Source organism: Dermochelys coriacea, chromosome 2, assembly GCF_009764565.3.
Source record: "Dermochelys coriacea isolate rDerCor1 chromosome 2, rDerCor1.pri.v4, whole genome shotgun sequence".
Taxonomy (NCBI): domain Eukaryota; kingdom Metazoa; phylum Chordata; order Testudines; family Dermochelyidae; genus Dermochelys; species Dermochelys coriacea.
The window spans coordinates 213,424,153-213,440,775 of record NC_050069.1 but is presented as its reverse complement, the minus strand read 5'-3'; the positions used below and the strand labels follow the sequence as shown (position 1 = coordinate 213,440,775).

Sequence of the window (16,623 nt, the reverse complement as noted above, 5' to 3'; positions counted from 1 at the left end):
GGGGAAAACTCTGCCCCTCCAGTCTCAGACATTGCCCCCCAGAACTCAACCATGGGGATCCCCCGCAGCTCAGACACCCACACCCCCCAACCCACCAGAGCCCTGCTGTGTAATGCCCCCCAGCCCAGACACCCATCCCCCTACACTCGAGAGCCCAGGGATCCAGAGAAAGAAACAGCCTGATGCTGGGTCCCGGGCTTGTATGGAGTTTCCTGCATGCTGCCTCCTTCCTTCAGGACATGCTGGGAACTACAGCTCCCGGGAACCCTCCAGCTCCCCCTTCCCCTCCTTTTTCCCCCCGGGCAGTGTCCTTTATTTGTGAGCTGGAGAACTGGGCTCTGCTGGGTCCAGTGGTTCCTAGTGGTGGCCAGCAGCTCTGCAGCACCAATTCTGCAGGGGAAAAATAAAGGTCTGCACAGAATATTAATTCTGTGTGAATTCTGCATTCCGTAATGGTGGAGAATTCCCTGGAGAAAACATCCCCAGCCTTTACCTCAGTGATTCCTCCCAACTCCTGGATTTTCTGCATGTAAATCCCAAAGTTCAGGGGTTAAAGTAAGAAGTAAGTTCAAAGCATTGTAATTGATTTTTTTAAGCTTTCCCACCACACTCTTACCATTTTAAACTAATTTCTGTGGGTTCTCCAGCACTTTGGTTATGGATATGTGATGATTTGTTGCTGGTTAACCCATCTCTTCTATTTCCACATTGAAAAATATTAATTTTGTACATTCATTTCTCCTCTACTTTTGAATCTTAATTTAAGACTTCTATCTTCTATGAATGTTTGTAACTCTTTATTATGTTCTAGTTTGTTTTTGTTTTCATTTTACAAAGTGAATGGATGGTGGTGCACAACTTAATAATAATTTCAAGATTTACTTGTTTTGGAGAATATAATTAAAAAGAGTAGCACCAATGATGCCCTATAGAAAGGATTGTCTATTTTTTATACCTTGCGTCTCAAAATTGGACTGACACTTTGAATAGTTTGTGTCTCTTTCTTTGAAGTTTGTTTCTTTGGGATTTTAATAAATCTTATAAGTTTTCAGAAATCCTCCTTTACCTCTTAACATTAAAATTGCTAGCTTTAGGAAAAGGACAGTTACCTATTGTCTTTTACATATTCCCTGTTGCAATGTGTCATTTAATTTTAGCTCACCAGCTTTTGCAGCCTTCCTTCTCCCCACAGAAGAAGAGCCACTCCTCCAAACTCTAAAATGCTTCAGCTACCCTCTCCCACCCGATGAAGTGAGCTGTTGCTCACGAAAGCTTATGCTCAAATAAATTTGTTAGTCTCTAAGGTGCCACAAGCACTCCTTTTCTTTCCGCCCAAAAGAGGTGACCAAAAAAACTTGACCTGATCTTAGCTTCTTTAACTGTTCTGCCACCCGTTCCCATCTGAACAACTCAATCTGCTGCCCAGGAAATTCAGTGATGAAGGGGTTAACTTGAATTTCTACACTCCCAATGAATTCACTTTCACAGTTCCTCTAGCCTCAGAACTGCAAATGCATCAAACAGGTTATGGTAAGCAAGCCTATTAGAATTCTTCATTAAATTTCAAAGAAAGAATAGCAGACAAATGGTAACCTGATCAGCAGATTACAATATCTCTTGTGAACATTCCTGTATTTAAAAATGACATAATTGTGTACCAAGGAAGGTAATTGCCAAAGGATGGGAAGATTGTCCCTTTTGTGAGAATATGGTGGTCAATGCCACTGATTGTTGTTTTTTCCTGATGTTTTCTTACAAAAATGGTGAGTAAGGCCCTGATCTTTGAATAGGCCAGTTAGCGGCAATTTAAACTATGAGTCACTGGAAACAGCTTGAAATGGCATCCTTCAACAAAGGAGCTGTGCTCCTCCACTGATGCCCATGTGTAAGAGTGGCTTCAAGAACCAAAGCCTCGATCAGTTAAAATCAGACCTTCTGTATTGTTATACATGGATATGCAAACTCCATGTGGACCATGCTGTTTTGCAGGTATTGCTAATATTTGCCTTAGTGTGTCAAAAACATTGCTGTAAGGCCCATATACTAAATGCAGCCTGTATAGAGACTCTTTTGTGACCCTTGTGCTGTTATATTTTAAGATTAAGGCAAAATAAGTTCTTAAGGGAAACAAATATACTTGTTTTTTCAACTTGCTCAGTGTTTGTTCCTCTAACATTTTGGCATAGTTCCTGAATCGCTGGAGCTTAGCGTAACATCTTTAGTTGTCTCATCAGCAGACAGCAAGATGTCAAAGCTTACTGTTTTCTTTATGCCCATCCTCCCACTCCTTCAGCCAGTGATTTTGATAAGTCCTCAGATGAGAGACCTGAACCCATTGTTTCTTGGGATGTTTAAAAATTCCCACTCCTAGTTCAGTTGTGCACATGTTGCAAACACTGAAAATTAAGGCACTTTGTGTGCACTTGAAAAACACATGTGTTCTACTGTGATGTGGCTGTGCATAATACATGAAGTGTGATCAGAATAAACATTTTTGTGCCTATTTTGATCTTTCTAAAATGAAAATGGCGGGGGGGGGGGAAAGGAACCTCCACCATAATATGTCAAACCTCTTATACACTCTGACTTTGACTTTGAACTCCATTATTCCACTTTTACACTGATTGGCTCCCTCTGTGTCATCCTCATGAAATGGTAGGAAATAACCATAATGAAAAAGTCCCACAACTATACAACAGCCAGCACCATAGCAGTCTTTTAATTAATGGTCTTATGTACATTTTGTTTAGAATCATTTCTGAGGTTTTGGTTGATGAGGTTAGCTGTTACCAGGGATGCGGTCTCAATACAGTGGTTGCTATTAAAAAGTCAATATCACTGTACCAATAGTTACTGCACAGTAGTATCCGAGATAACACAATTGCTACCAATACTTTTGTCAGGAAATATCTGCATTGTCTCCAGGATCATGCGAATTTGTAGGAAAATATTGACTCTTTAACAATGATCACTGTAAATATTGTATACTGATTTACACAGTCTCTGTTTCTGAATACCCACTCGTTAATTTTCTCCCCATTAGTGAGGTAAGTAGAACTTGCTGAAATGGAGCCACCAGAATGCAGTTAATATTAGAGCTGTGAGAATTCTTGGCAGCAAGAATTTGAATCCCTTGAAAGTGAGTGTGAGTTTCAGGTTTGCTACATTTTGCTGATTGAGAGAGGGAAGTTTCCATTGTTAGAAAATCTATTCACTTTCTCACCCTAACCAGATAGTGTTTTCTGGGGATAGAGAAGTGGGATGCTTCTGGGAGGTACGATTTATAATCAGACTTGAATCACCAGGCAAACATGCAGGGGTTGGTTTGTAGCCCATGCCTGCAAACCAAACTGCAGGGTTCAGTTTGCAAACACTATTGCAAACTGAACCCCGCAGGGTTTCCACAGCTCTAGTTACTATTATTGCTCCTGGTGAGGCTTATTATCCTGTCACAGAAGATGTAAGAAAATCCATCTCTCCACTTTAAACATAAGCCTTTGTCACCTACAACACAATTAATGTTAAAAATAGAACAGTGCCTATGATAAGATTATGACTTGCAGGCGATGAGCCATTGTCCAAGTAACAGGGACTTATCTGGCGGGCCAGTCAACCTACACAGAACTGTCAGTTTGCTGATTGCCATTTCTCTCTGAGTTTGATGAAATATTCATGTCTCTGCTCTGCTCTCTGGAAGCACTATTGATTTCTTGTATAAACGCTGCTATATTTAGTCTAGACAAATGGAATGTGGATTGCAGCTGAATAATTTGGATGAAAGGCTGGGTTCTTGACTGCTGCTTTCTCTTGGTCTGGGGCAATTATTTATAATCAAGAGTAGTTTTTGTAAGTTAAGGGTGATTTTTTATAATTTAGTGATTAGTCTCAGAACAAAAGCAAGCAGTTAGGCATAATCATTCTGTTGGGATAGCAGGTTAAGAAGTCAAATTATACTTTGAGGTTTACAATCACTGTTTCAAGGAGTAAAACTAAATGTTTGATGTTACCAGTTTATTGACAGAAAGAGAATATAATAAAAAGGGAAAGATTTGGTGTCTCATGTCTTCTTTAAAAAAAAGTTTATTTTTTATTTTGCATGTGTCAGATGCCAAAGTATACCCAACAGATTTTAGCATATGCTTAGAACTCAGCTGAAGATGTTGGCTGTGAGTTGTAGCTGCCACAGCCAGCATACTACTACTATTTGTTGGAATGTTTCTACTGTATTCTGTTCTTTTCTTCTTTGTTTTGAACTGAGGGAACAATAAAAGTAAATAAAACATGAGAAAAAATATATATAGAAGTATGTGCAGCTCATCATTTAGAGACACTGTATTTATATCCACTAAATTTTTTTTCAGTAGAAATAGTTGCAATGAACTAGTGTGTTTGTATATAATTCCCCTTTAGTGAATTGAAACACTGCTCAGAGTCTGCTCAGTGAGAACTGCTCAGGCCCTATACTGCTAACTACCAATGGGTAGTCTCTTTTAGCACAAGTGGTGGGTGCTTCTGCCTTTTTGGAACAGATAGATCTGTGTTCTACCCCCCACAGTCGATATGAAAACCCAAATAGCTCTGTTGTGTAGCATAGTGAAAATCATTAAGTTTGTATATATCCTTGGATTGAATTCAGGGAATGAAAGATCAAGGGATTCTTCATTATCTGGTTCGATGTTGTGTTAGCAGTTTATTCCATTACTGAGGATGAATTAAAACAGTCTTTTTAGCAAGATCTTTTCATTCTATAATGAGTAATGCATAGTATGTGCCACATCCTATCTCCTATAAGCATGTGAGTGTTCATTATTTAAAGCTTTAAAAATTTATTTTTCCCATTATTGTCCCATATAATCCTGTGTGTCTTCCTCTGTGCCTAGCACATTTATGGCTCTCAGTGCATAATGCAGAATATCTGTAAAGGTGTAAAATCATATGCAGTCAGTCTGAATATAAGCTTTCTCCACTGAAAATAAGAACTCTTACAACTCCAGGGCCTTCAACTTATGCCAAACACCACAAATATACTAAATGTGTATTGGTATACAACACTGCATACCCAGTAATATCTCATCAATTAAACTAAATAATGCTAAGTCAGCAAATTGGCAAGTTCTGACATGTTATGCAATGTTTTGTAGGAGCTGGGGTTCTCATTATTCCTCAGGGGGAGATTTCTTTTAAAAAATGGGAGGAAAGTAATAGGATGGTGTGTGAATGTGTTAGATTGCTAGTGGAAATGACTAGATTTTGCATATGGCTTACAATGACAGGCATTTTGCTAACTTGATAAATTGAAGGAATTTGGGGTGAAATTAAATTATTTCTCCCCAATATACAGCATAAATTCATTTTTATCTGCATTCATTTATATATTTTCCTTTTGTTGTTGTTATTTTACAGTGGATGTAAAGTCAGAGGTTCCTGTGGGATTGGAGCCCATCACACCACTGGACTTGCGAACAGATCTCAGGATGATGGTTCCCATGGTGGACCCTATTATGCGTGAAAAGCAGCTCCAGCAGGAGCTACTTCTGATCCAGCAGCAGCAGCAAATTCAGAAACAACTTCTGATTGCGGAGTTTCAGAAACAGCATGAAAACTTGACCCGACAGCACCAGGCCCAGCTCCAGGAGCACATAAAGGTAGCAAAATCTTTCATTTATCCTGGGGCTCCTCCACAGTAAGATGAATATTCTCAGCTGAATACTGGAAAGGGTGTGCTCCTCTCTTGGAATTTTTAGTGTGATTTAAAGATGTAGTTTGAGTGATTATTGTTGTCCATGTGCATAGTATAGAGAAGTGATGGAAACACCCACTGGATTTGATGGTGATAACATTTGGCTATAAAAAAAAGATTGTCAAGCATAATTGGTAAAGGCAATTGCAGTGTTGTACTATACAGGCAGAAAATCAAGGCACTCTGAATTAGAATAGAATACTCTGTCTCATTCAGATGAGACCTTCTCAGTCAATCAAAATCCACATTTTTAACCAAATTTTCAGTCAGGCCTCCATATGGCTGCATTTTTTGTAGGAGCGATTTTGATCTTCCTAGTAAATGTGACTGTTTTTTTTGTTTTTTTTGCAGCTGCTTGAGTCTGTGTCTGCAAATCACATAGACAGGCCTCCTGCCTTTTGATATTTGCAAAAATGGGGACAGGTGCTGCAAATTTGGCTCTTTGCCCTTCTCCAGGCTACCTCACAGAATATGAAAGAAACTGATTTATGGGATTAAACCTGTCATGGAAGAAACACCAAAGTAGATTTTTTGACTGAGAGTTTGTGGTCTTGGTTTTTTTCTTTTTCTTTCTGAAATATCTTAGACTGCCGCTTTGCTAATGTGGTGAGCCCTTCTATGATGCAACTGACAAATCCAGTTGAAGTGAGCTGTAGCTCACGAAAGCTTATGCTCTAATAAATTTGTTAGTCTCTAAGGTGCCACAAGTACTCCTTTTCTTTTTGCGAATACAGACTAACACGGCTGCTACTCTGAAACCAGTTGAGAATAGCATCTCGAGTCTGATGCTGCATTGGTAGAGAGTGAGAATAATGTGCAGGTTATACCCATGTTTGACAAAAGAAAAAGAAGCAAAACGAATGCAGCCAGCTACTTTGTGATATTAGAGCTGATTTTAATGGCAGTTGATAACACAGTATTCCACTTGAGAGAATAGAAAAGTGGGTTACGGAGTAATATGAGCACAGATGAAAGCTCTTATATCAGCTATTGAAGTGGGTTATTTTGGCCAACACTGACCTGGACAGCGGTGCAGACTGCATTTGCTCATTTCTTTTATTCTTTGCAAGTTACAACAGGAACTCCTCGCCATTAAACAACAGCAAGAACTCCTTGAAAAGGAGCAGAAACTGGAGCAGCAGAGGCAAGAGCAGGAACTAGAGAGACATCGCAGGGAACAGCAACTTCCTCCCCTCAGAGGCAAAGAGAGAGGCCGAGAAAGTAAGAGCCATGGTACCAGGACTCAGGATAAAAAGATTATATGTCCTTCCCCCACCCCCTGCAATGGGTAATGGCCAGGAGCAAGGGTAATAAGCGTGGTCCTATTCAACGTTAAATATTCAGCTGCAGGAGTAAGTGGTGTGCCTGCACTGTTAGTTTATGCAGATGTGGGGGGTTGCACCATGGTTGTATATCTTCCTCTCAGATACCTACCTTGCCTTTTTAAAAATATAATGTTATGTAGTTTGAAAACACAAAGCTTCGTTTGAGATCTTCTCTCTCAGATAATTTCTTTATTACCTCATGCGGAGTGCACTACCAAAGAGCAGGGTGCTTGCTGGCAAAGAAATTCATTTGAACATTATTTCAAGATGGAAAACTTAATAAAGCATTTAAGAGTATTTCAAGTGAGCACATCTGGTCTAGCTACATCACTAGTTCTTTTCAGACGGGCATATCAGTGTTGCTGACGCAGCTTCCTGAGATGTACCCAAGAGTTCTGTTTCCAGCTCCAGTGTGGCTTTGAGGCAAATGAAAGATAGAAAGAACATTGCTGGAATGTGATGCTCACTAGAGGGAGACAGATACAAATAATTCCCTCAGTAAGGTCAGTTTAAAACCAGATTGTTCCAGGATATCAAAAATGTAAAGTGATTCAAAATGGAATTTCTTCAAGGAGGTATTACTCCTGGTGCAGCTGAAGGAGCACAAAGAGCAAACCAGAAAAGATCTGCATACCATGCCCGCAGGATTTACATTCCTCAGCCTTTTCTATTTATAAGGAAAATAGTACTAGTTTAGCAGGAACATCTATAATATATTTTCAGTTTTAAAAACTAAAGACTCACTGGAACTCCCATCGCGTTAGTGGAAACTGCACACAAATGTTTGAAGGCAAAATTTGACTCTGAAATTGTGTTTTCAAAAGATTTCCTCTGTTCAGGCTCTTATTTTTCAGGTTGAAAAAGTATGGCTTGCACTTGAAATGGAACGTGGTGGGTGAGGTTTAAGGTGGTTCCCATATCCTGTGGCAATTCGTTCAGCTGTTCCAACTGGCCCACAAGAAGCAGGCTCCAGCACAAATGAGCTTCACTCTTGTGGTGGAAAGTTCCATTGTGTCAAGAGCAAAATTGTCAGCCACAGTCCTTATCATTAGGTGATCTTTTAGGATCGCAAGCCTAGGTCAGTAAGTGCCTTGAAAATAAAGACTTAGCTCTGAGGCATCATGCAGCATTCTGTTAGGGGTCAGTGCAGTAGGCAGAGGACAGGTTTGAGGTGCTATTAGCATTGCTTTAGTTCAGTGAGGACATTGTCTGTGGGTAACTCAAACTCAAAGGGACTCAGACCATATTTTATTTCTGTCAGTATTTCTTTTTCCTAATGATTTGGGGATATTTAAGAGTTGGTTCTGCACCTGGAAAGGACTCACAGGAGAAAGGGCCTGATTCAAAGCCCATTGAAGTCAACTTAAATGCTCCCATGAACTTCAATGGGCTTTTGGATCAGGCCCTGAAAGAGAAGTCTCCGGCAGAGTGAACATTTAATTTAAATTCTGTCCAGTTTTGACTGTGATTTCCACCAGGGCTCCTACTATTTTCCATCACTTCCCACAAGCTGTTGGCTCTTTTTTGTTTTTGTTTTCCCCCCTGGTGTTGTGGAGAATGGGAAGAGCTTTCAATCTTTATGTGTTTTAGGGGCAGTGGCAAGCACAGAAGTGAAGCAGAAACTTCAAGAGTTCCTGTTGAGTAAATCAGCAACAAAAGACTCTCCAACTAATGGGAAGAATCATTCCACAAGCCGCCACCCCAAGCTCTGGTACACGTACGTTCTATGTTAAGATGTGTTTGTGCCTCACCGATATACTTGCTAAGGGTGGGCACCCGGATTCCTCCCCAACAGGGATATTGAGAACCTGTCTCCAGGCCAAAGTAAAAATTCTTCCAAGAACATTAATAAAGAAACAAAATAAAAACACTTCTTACTGAATGGAGTAGTACTGAGAGCCTGTACTCAAAGTGATGTACTTAGAACTTTTAAAAACAAAGTGATTTCAATTCACAGGAGTTTGTATTTTTTTTCCTATTTCAGGTCCCAAGTGCCTCACCTTGAGTTTCACATTCAAACCATCCCCTGTCAAACTCAAAGCAGAGCTCAGCCAAAACTGTCACATTTGGAGACAGAATATGTGAATGCATCCGTTTTCCACCCACACCCATAATTTTTCCAGGTTCACTCAAAAGCTGACTCAGGCTGGCTAAAAACTTGTGAACCTGGGACAAGTTTAGTATTTATAATGATGCTAGGCAATTTTTGTCTGGCTTTAGACCTGATTATGAAAGTTTGCTGTAGCCTTGTGGTTCACCTGCTCATGGAGAACATGCATAACAGATTGATAGACTCAGGGTGAGCCATCCCATTTCCAGAAAGGGAAGTGATGTAATTTGAGGATCAAGGAGGGGTGGAGATTTCTTTTCAACTTTTCTGAAGTTTTAATTGTCTGTAACCTCTTCTACTATATCATTTATATAAAATCTCAAGCGATCTTGCAAATCTGACCTATTTTTCCATTGGGAATGGCTTTGTGCTTGAGTCACTCAGATTAAGACTCAGACAATGAAACAGCCTCTTTTTAGCCTCAGGTATAATGCAAAGCCATGATATTGTAGAAGATGAAGTTAACAGATATTGTAGAATGCTGCTCTCCGGTCCAATGTGTTGTGTGGGATTTTAGAAATAATTCTCTAGCATATTGAGAAGTGGTAAAAGATCTCTTAGCTTTTTTCACCATTCTTTTTGAGATTGTTGGCCCTAGGTATCCAAGAATGCACATTGATCTCAGAGAGAGACCTTGAGGATAAGGTTCTCAGCTTACTGAGATTGTGATGCTGCTAAGCATTGCAATGGCTGCAAGATAGCCTAAGGGTTTACACTCTTACATTCCTCTGGTCCACTTTTTTCACTATTTCAGTCCAGTCTTTTCTGCCATCCTTATCATAGCAGCTGTATCAATATAAAACAATCCTGCAAACAGGATGAATAGTTGACATGTTTCCAAGAGACTTCAACACCATTCCTGAGTCTGCCTGGATAGAGCAAAATATATGCAGCATGCTGGTCTCACCTCCTTCCCAAGAGAGGCTTAGAGACCTGAGAAGCAAACCCAAGATTCCTACCAAGATAGTCTGTTGTGCAATCTACCAAGACACCTAGATGTCCCTTGATTAAACATTTTGATCTGGAGTTAGTTCTTTTTAAACAGTTATTAAAGGTTTCCCTCTGGGGTTTTCACTGTATTGTACAGTTTAAGAATCCTGGTAACATGTTTTAATGTGTAATTACATTGTTTCCGATGGCAGTACTGTACTTAATAGTTTGTGCTATATAATGTGCACTCTTCTACTAACTATGTAAAATTTCTGGCCCAGCAGCCAAGAGGACAGGAGTAAAATAGGTAGATATGAGGTTCCAAGAAGGGCCCCACAAAAAAAAAGCTCTGTAAATTATGTTGTCCTTGAGCCAAATGATGCAATTCCCTTGGGCATTTATGGTTGGAAAGAGCTGCCCACAATTTTTCTTGCATTGCCCAGGTGTCAGAAAGAGCTCTCCAGTGTGGGACTTCACTGCTGACATTAACTTTACATGCTGCAAAGTACTGCAATTATGAAGTTTCATTTGCTGCCCAAACTAAAGACAAGGTTTTGCTTTCTCCTTTACAACTCCTGGCAAACTCATCTATATTTTTCCAGCGGAGTAACACCTCCTCTTCAAAATATTGGTTAATTGCCCTACAAAAAGTGACAACTGCAGAGTAAAGGCCACTTTAAATTTATATTTGTATTTAATAAACAGGAATCAAATGGCTTTGCTTCAGCTGGTACAGTTTAAAAAAACCCAACAACCTAAAATGTTCAGTTCCTTGATCTGGTACAGATACCTGTGGGCCAACATGACTCTTATCCTTTGTGACTTTTATGATAAGTGCAAAAATGGCATTGTTGGGAATCCTGAGCAGTTCCATAACTTACTGTAAAAATGAAATTGGTTACATGAGCCTGTGGTTTGTGCACACTTGGAAAAGTAAGAACATAAACACAGCTGAGACATGTGGACAACATGTGTAGATGGTTACTGTTGGTCACCTCACTTACTGTTAATTCGTGACCTCTCTGTGTCTGCTTCAGGGCTGCCCACCATACCTCACTGGATCAAAGCTCTCCACCCCTGAGTGGGGCCTCTCCGTCATATAAATACACTTTACCAGGAGCACAGGATGCCAAGGATGATTTTCCACTTCGAAAAACTGGTGAGTCAGAGAAGTTTGTTCTAATCTCCTACCCCACAATTCTGCCTCACTTGGTTGTTAATCAGGCTGTCGCTTAGCAGGGTATATATCATATCCCGAAAAGCCTATTCAGCTGCATGATTCATTGGAAAGGCTCAAAAGTGCTAAGTGTATAGTTTTCCAATTTAGATTGACCATGTGGTGTCAAGAATCAGTATCTCCCAATGCTTGCAGTCCTGATATATGTACTTGTTATTAATATTTCACAATATCTGGGGAACTTGTGCAGTATTATTAATAAATCTAATATTAATTCTGAGTTTAATTTGACAATCATGGCTCTCTCTCTCTCTCACACAGTATATACTACATTTACATTAAGGTCTTCAGAGTTCTTTTTCTTTTGGGAGGAGGTAGATAATTATTATATCAGACCATTTTCTTTGGGTGGTTGCCAAGGTTAAATATATCTATTTTAAAATCCTTCAAATAAAAATGTGAAATGTTTTAAAAGAAAGTGTTCACTTAGAAAACAAGCTTTAGCTGAACCTCTTTTCCTGACAATAGGTGAAGTGTAGACTTGACTTTGTCTACATAGAGCGTGTTAAGGGGCTGGTGATGGAGACTCGGTGCCTCTTGCCCCAGGTTGTTGTTGTGGTGACTGGCATCCAAGAATGCAGGGAGACACTAAGGGGGTGAGGGAGAAGAGAAAAGAAAACATTAGATCTCTTATTGCATGCGGCTGCTGTTGAGTGATATAGTTACATTCTGAGAGAAAGTCTACCCCCCTGCTGTGCTAACTGCCTTTGAATGTGCTTCAATCACTGGGAGATTGAAAACTAACTGCAGAACTGGTACTGACATAGAAGAGATGTGGCATTTGAAACCAGTAAGCATCCAGAAAGAAAATCCAATCTACATCTAATTCTTCAGGACAGACACTCAGAGCTCATGTTATATCCCCTAATGTATTCACAAGAATAGTTTAGTGCTTGTTTTTGTAAAGAATGAAAAACAAACTGCTAATTTATTCCGTCTGAATTATTCAGTCTGCTTTTGGTACACCATGGTGGCAATATAAGGATCCTATAAAAAGCTTGCTCAGGCTCTTCTGTCATAATAAGCCCTATGCAGTTCTTTGCTTAATGGCATTGTACAAGATGTATTTTCTGTGCCAACATGCTATATGTTTACATTGGTTTGGAAAACAAAAGAATACAGTCTGCACTTTTTAAAATGCTGTGAATGTTTCTGCATTTTCAAAATGCAGGTTTTAATTTTTCTTCCATTTTTACATATTTTAAATAGTATGATTGATATGTATGATGTGTCAGACTGTTGATCTGTAAAACAAAACATTTTCAAACACTGTAACAGTAAAGTTCTTGTGCAGCTGTTAATACTTTTATATCTCTGTGGGGGTTTCAAAATATTCCTTAATTCAATTCCCATTGTCTGTATAAGAGGACTATAATATAATTAAATGCAGATGTTTTCCATACATTATTCCAAATATTTGGGCATGCAGTGCATCAGTTACAAATAGAACTCATAAGTATAATTCTCTTTAAAAAATACACACAACATAAATAGGCAATTAATGATATGATATATTCATTAGCATAGCAGGTTTTTTGTCACTTCAGTGTTTGATACTTTTACTTCAACATTCTACTATGTAAACAGAGATGATATGTTCAGTATGTCATTTCTTAGACAAGAACTCTATTTGATAGCTCGATATATCTGTTAATATAGCAACTCTTATAAATATCTTGTTTATCTATTAAATATTCCCAATAGCAGAAGAATCTTAATTTAAGCCTTCAGGAACAGCTCCACAAAGGTTCCAATGATTGTTCCCCAGGTTCAGAGTAAAATCAACAGGAACTGGAACAACACAAGTCAAATGACCCCAAACTGATCTGGGTGGCTATAGGGCCATCCCTTAGGCAGAGAGGACATTGTGGAGCCTGTGTCATCCTCATGGGACCATATCAGACAAAGATGTCCCAGGAACATTCATATATATAGACAGGCTCTCTGCCTGCAGAAATCTGACCTTTGCCACCAGGGTGAGCCTTTTTTTCCCTTTTCCTGGGGCTATGAATGCTTATTGCCACTGGCTTCTAGCAGAATTCTGTGATTCTGAACCTGCATGCAGTCAGCAATTGCTATGAAAACGAACCTTTATGTTCTGTTGAACATTAAGAAAGGGATACCTAAAACCCAAATTAAGGGTTAGTTTTTAATAATAGTTCTGATTTGTTTCCCAAGTTCTTATTGATGCTCTTAACATAAAATCAAGAGGTGTCTTTCTCTTCCCTACATTTACATGGTATCCTCAAAGGATACTTTTGATTATATTTAGTTAGTTTAGATTCAGCATATAGGAATGAGAAGCAAAGCTGAACAATGCTATCCCAACAGCTAAACTGTGAACAAGAAACACAGTGTTAGGAAAGAAACATACATAAGTCATGAGGTTTTCCTCCTTTTTGTTTCAGCAGACTGTTTCCCCAACCTTCCCTTCCCCATCCCACCATTGTCATGATGGAGAAATGTGTCTTGCTACTAAATCTGTTCAACTGTATTCAAAGGTCAGACTGTAAAAGGGAGAACTGCTCTACTCAAATTCTGCCTACAAGCCACAAAAATCCAGAATAACTGGATATTGTAGCTAATTAGTTAGCAGTCTTGATATTTACATGCTTATCGTTAAATTCCAGAGTAATCACCCCACTGCAGTGACTGTGAGCCCATGTATTGTTCCTTCCCAGAGGATGTAGAGGGACCTGTGTGTAGTAAAATTGGGGCAGTTCTAGTTCACAGGGGTTTGACACTAGTTTGCGGGCTTTAGGCCAAGGATTGCAGCTCCTTGCACAGTGGCATTCACATTTGTTGTTTGCAATGTTGTTGTAGCCATATTGGTCGCAAGTGGGTGAGGTGATATCTTTCATTTGACCAACTTCTGTTGATGGAAAGGACAAGCTTTTGAGCTTCACAGGGCTTTTCCTCAGGTCTAGAGAAGGGAACCATAATATCCAGGCCAAATGCAAGCTGAGACAGATTGTTAAGCATAAGTGGTTCACATAAGTTGTAGGAGACAACTTAAAATTACGTGGGCAATTAACACTACTGCAGTGATAGGATAAAGGAGGATAGAAAGCAGCAGGGTGTGTTACAAATTGTTGTAATGAGCCATGATACTAGTGTCTCTGTTAAGACCATGGCTTTTGATGTCCAGAATTTAGAATTTAAGTTCCCAGGCTCATCTTTTGAAGGTAATGTGCAGGTTTCCTTTGAGAACGAGGACTGGGAGGTCAGATATGGAGTGATCACTTTGTGAAAAGTGTTCACGCATGGGTGATATAGGCTTTTTGCTGACAGGCTCTTGAAGGAGCTGAGCAGGAGGAGGACTGGGAAAGCCATCACTTTGTTAGATACTTGGATTTAGATTTACCATGTAGAGGAGTCACACCTGTGTAATTGAGAGCAGAATTTGGCCTACAATGTGTAGGGTCAGATTTTTAAAAGTGCTCAGCACCCAGGAGCTCCCATTACGATTAGTGTGGCGATTCTCAAAAGCACCTAGATGACTTAGCAGCACAAGTCCCATTGATTTCCAATGGGACTTGTGCTCCTAAATCGCTCAGGTGCTTTTGAAAATTCCACTCAATGGAAGCTGCTCAATATTGAACACTTTTGAAAGTCAGGTCATTTTTAGGAGGCCTAAAGGGATCTGATTTCTTTTGAAAATCTGGTCACATATTTAGGTGTCTAGATGAGAGCCATTTGGTGTTGAACTCCGTAATTCTCTGTGTGTCTAACTTGGAAGACGTTATCTTTAGACTAGGCTCCTTTAAAATGAATAAGAGTAAAAATATAACAAACCAGATGGATTTCATGGGGGAGGAGTTGTTCTCTACAAAACTTACTTTTCACCTTGTTGAAACAATACAGAATATTCTGGCATAAAGCCAGAATGTTTGCATTTTCTTGGAACTGTAACATTTCACTTTCTATGCTCTAGTATTGATGCAAACCAGTAAAAGCCAGTAAATTCCAAATGAAGATTAGCCCACTGTTTTAACTAAAACCATGTGTCTTTTTTAAACATTGCTTATAAATGGAGCCTCTGCCTTTATTTTGCATCATTTCTTGGCGTTCGTTGGAAGAAATTCCAGAGAACACCACCATGGGTTGGAGTCCTAATCTGGAAATCTAAAGACTAGACTTTTGAATACCTTTTATATTGCAACATTCTAATAGCAGCTTCTTGTCCTTTCTGCATGTTACTTTCATATTTAAATTGTGTGTTGCTCTTATAAACTTAGTTATGGTGCTATCCTTGAAATTGTTACTGAGGGTACTATTTTCATTTTTCTAGAGTTATAGATAGTCTGTGTTTCACCTGAGTGCTAGCTAGTGCTAACGACTAATGTTTTGGAGGTTATTTTCCTCACACTGAGCATAAATTGCAAGTTAATAGCTCTACAGCGGTGGGTCTCCACAGCCCTAGGGGTCTACAAACTATGTTTAAGAGGTCCATGAAAGGTTGTCATTACCACAAAACAGTGGTTTTCAACCTGTGGTCCACAGACCCCTGGGCGTCTGTAGACTTTGTCTAAGGTTTCCAAAGATCTGCACCTCCATTCAATATTTTTTAGGGGTCTGCAAATGAAAAAAGGTTGAAAACTACTGCACAAAAGCACAAATGCCTGAAGCAGACATTGAAAACCAGTGCTACTGATCAACACTTCTATTTCTGTAAGGAGCTCTCTAGATTCTGTGTCTTTAGTACATTACTTTGTTATGGACTCAACTGCAAATTTTCACCTGTGGTTTAGTACGATCTAAGAAAATTGTTTGTGGCTTACTAGCCAAATATTGGAAGTGTGTACAGATGAAACTCAGAACGGTGTATTTAGTTAGTAATAGCACAAGGTGCTGTTTTGATGCTGGGTTATATTATTTCAGACTGGAAAATAAAAACCTAGGGTAAGCAAAGAGTTCATTTGTGGTAAAGGAGAGGAGAGGTGTGCTGTGTACAGTGAAGCTCCAAACACAAAAACAATGGGACCACGCTTGACTAGCCTAATTCGGTAGCATACTAACAACACAGTTTTAGCAGGTAATCTGGCTTTATTATGGTGGGGTAGAAGATTCCTGTACCAGAATTCAGCAAATGTATTTTTTAAAGAAAGTAATTAAACTTGTTCCTTACTGTGGTTTCTGCTATGCTTATGGATTCACTAATCTGCAAGGGTGACTGCAGTTGAGAAGAAAAACATTTTGTGTGAGAAAGTCTTTTCTTCCTCTCCTTCTTGATCCATACCTCCACCTCATTCTCCCTCTGTCTACATTTTCTAGGAACCCT

The 16,623-nt window shown here is 39.4% G+C and overlaps 1 protein-coding gene across 14 annotated transcripts in view; it reads left to right on the top strand.

Annotated features, from left to right (window-relative positions):
* The window catches only part of HDAC9 (histone deacetylase 9), a 668,907-nt gene that overhangs the window by 380,944 nt on the left and 271,340 nt on the right, over positions 1-16,623 (top strand). For 6 of the 14 annotated variants that reach the window (XM_043509209.1, XM_043509214.1, XM_043509211.1 and 3 more), the window contains 4 exons: positions 5,404-5,645; positions 6,811-6,961; positions 8,656-8,776; positions 11,143-11,264. In XM_043509209.1, coding sequence (XP_043365144.1) covers positions 5,404-5,645; positions 6,811-6,961; positions 8,656-8,776; positions 11,143-11,264 — 636 coding nt within the window. Of the gene's footprint in view, positions 1-5,403; positions 5,646-6,810; positions 6,962-8,655; positions 8,783-11,142; positions 11,265-16,623 lie in introns of all 14 variants that reach the window. The other 8 variants (XM_038391401.2, XM_043509210.1, XM_038391398.2 and 5 more) reach the window with 2 other exon arrangements.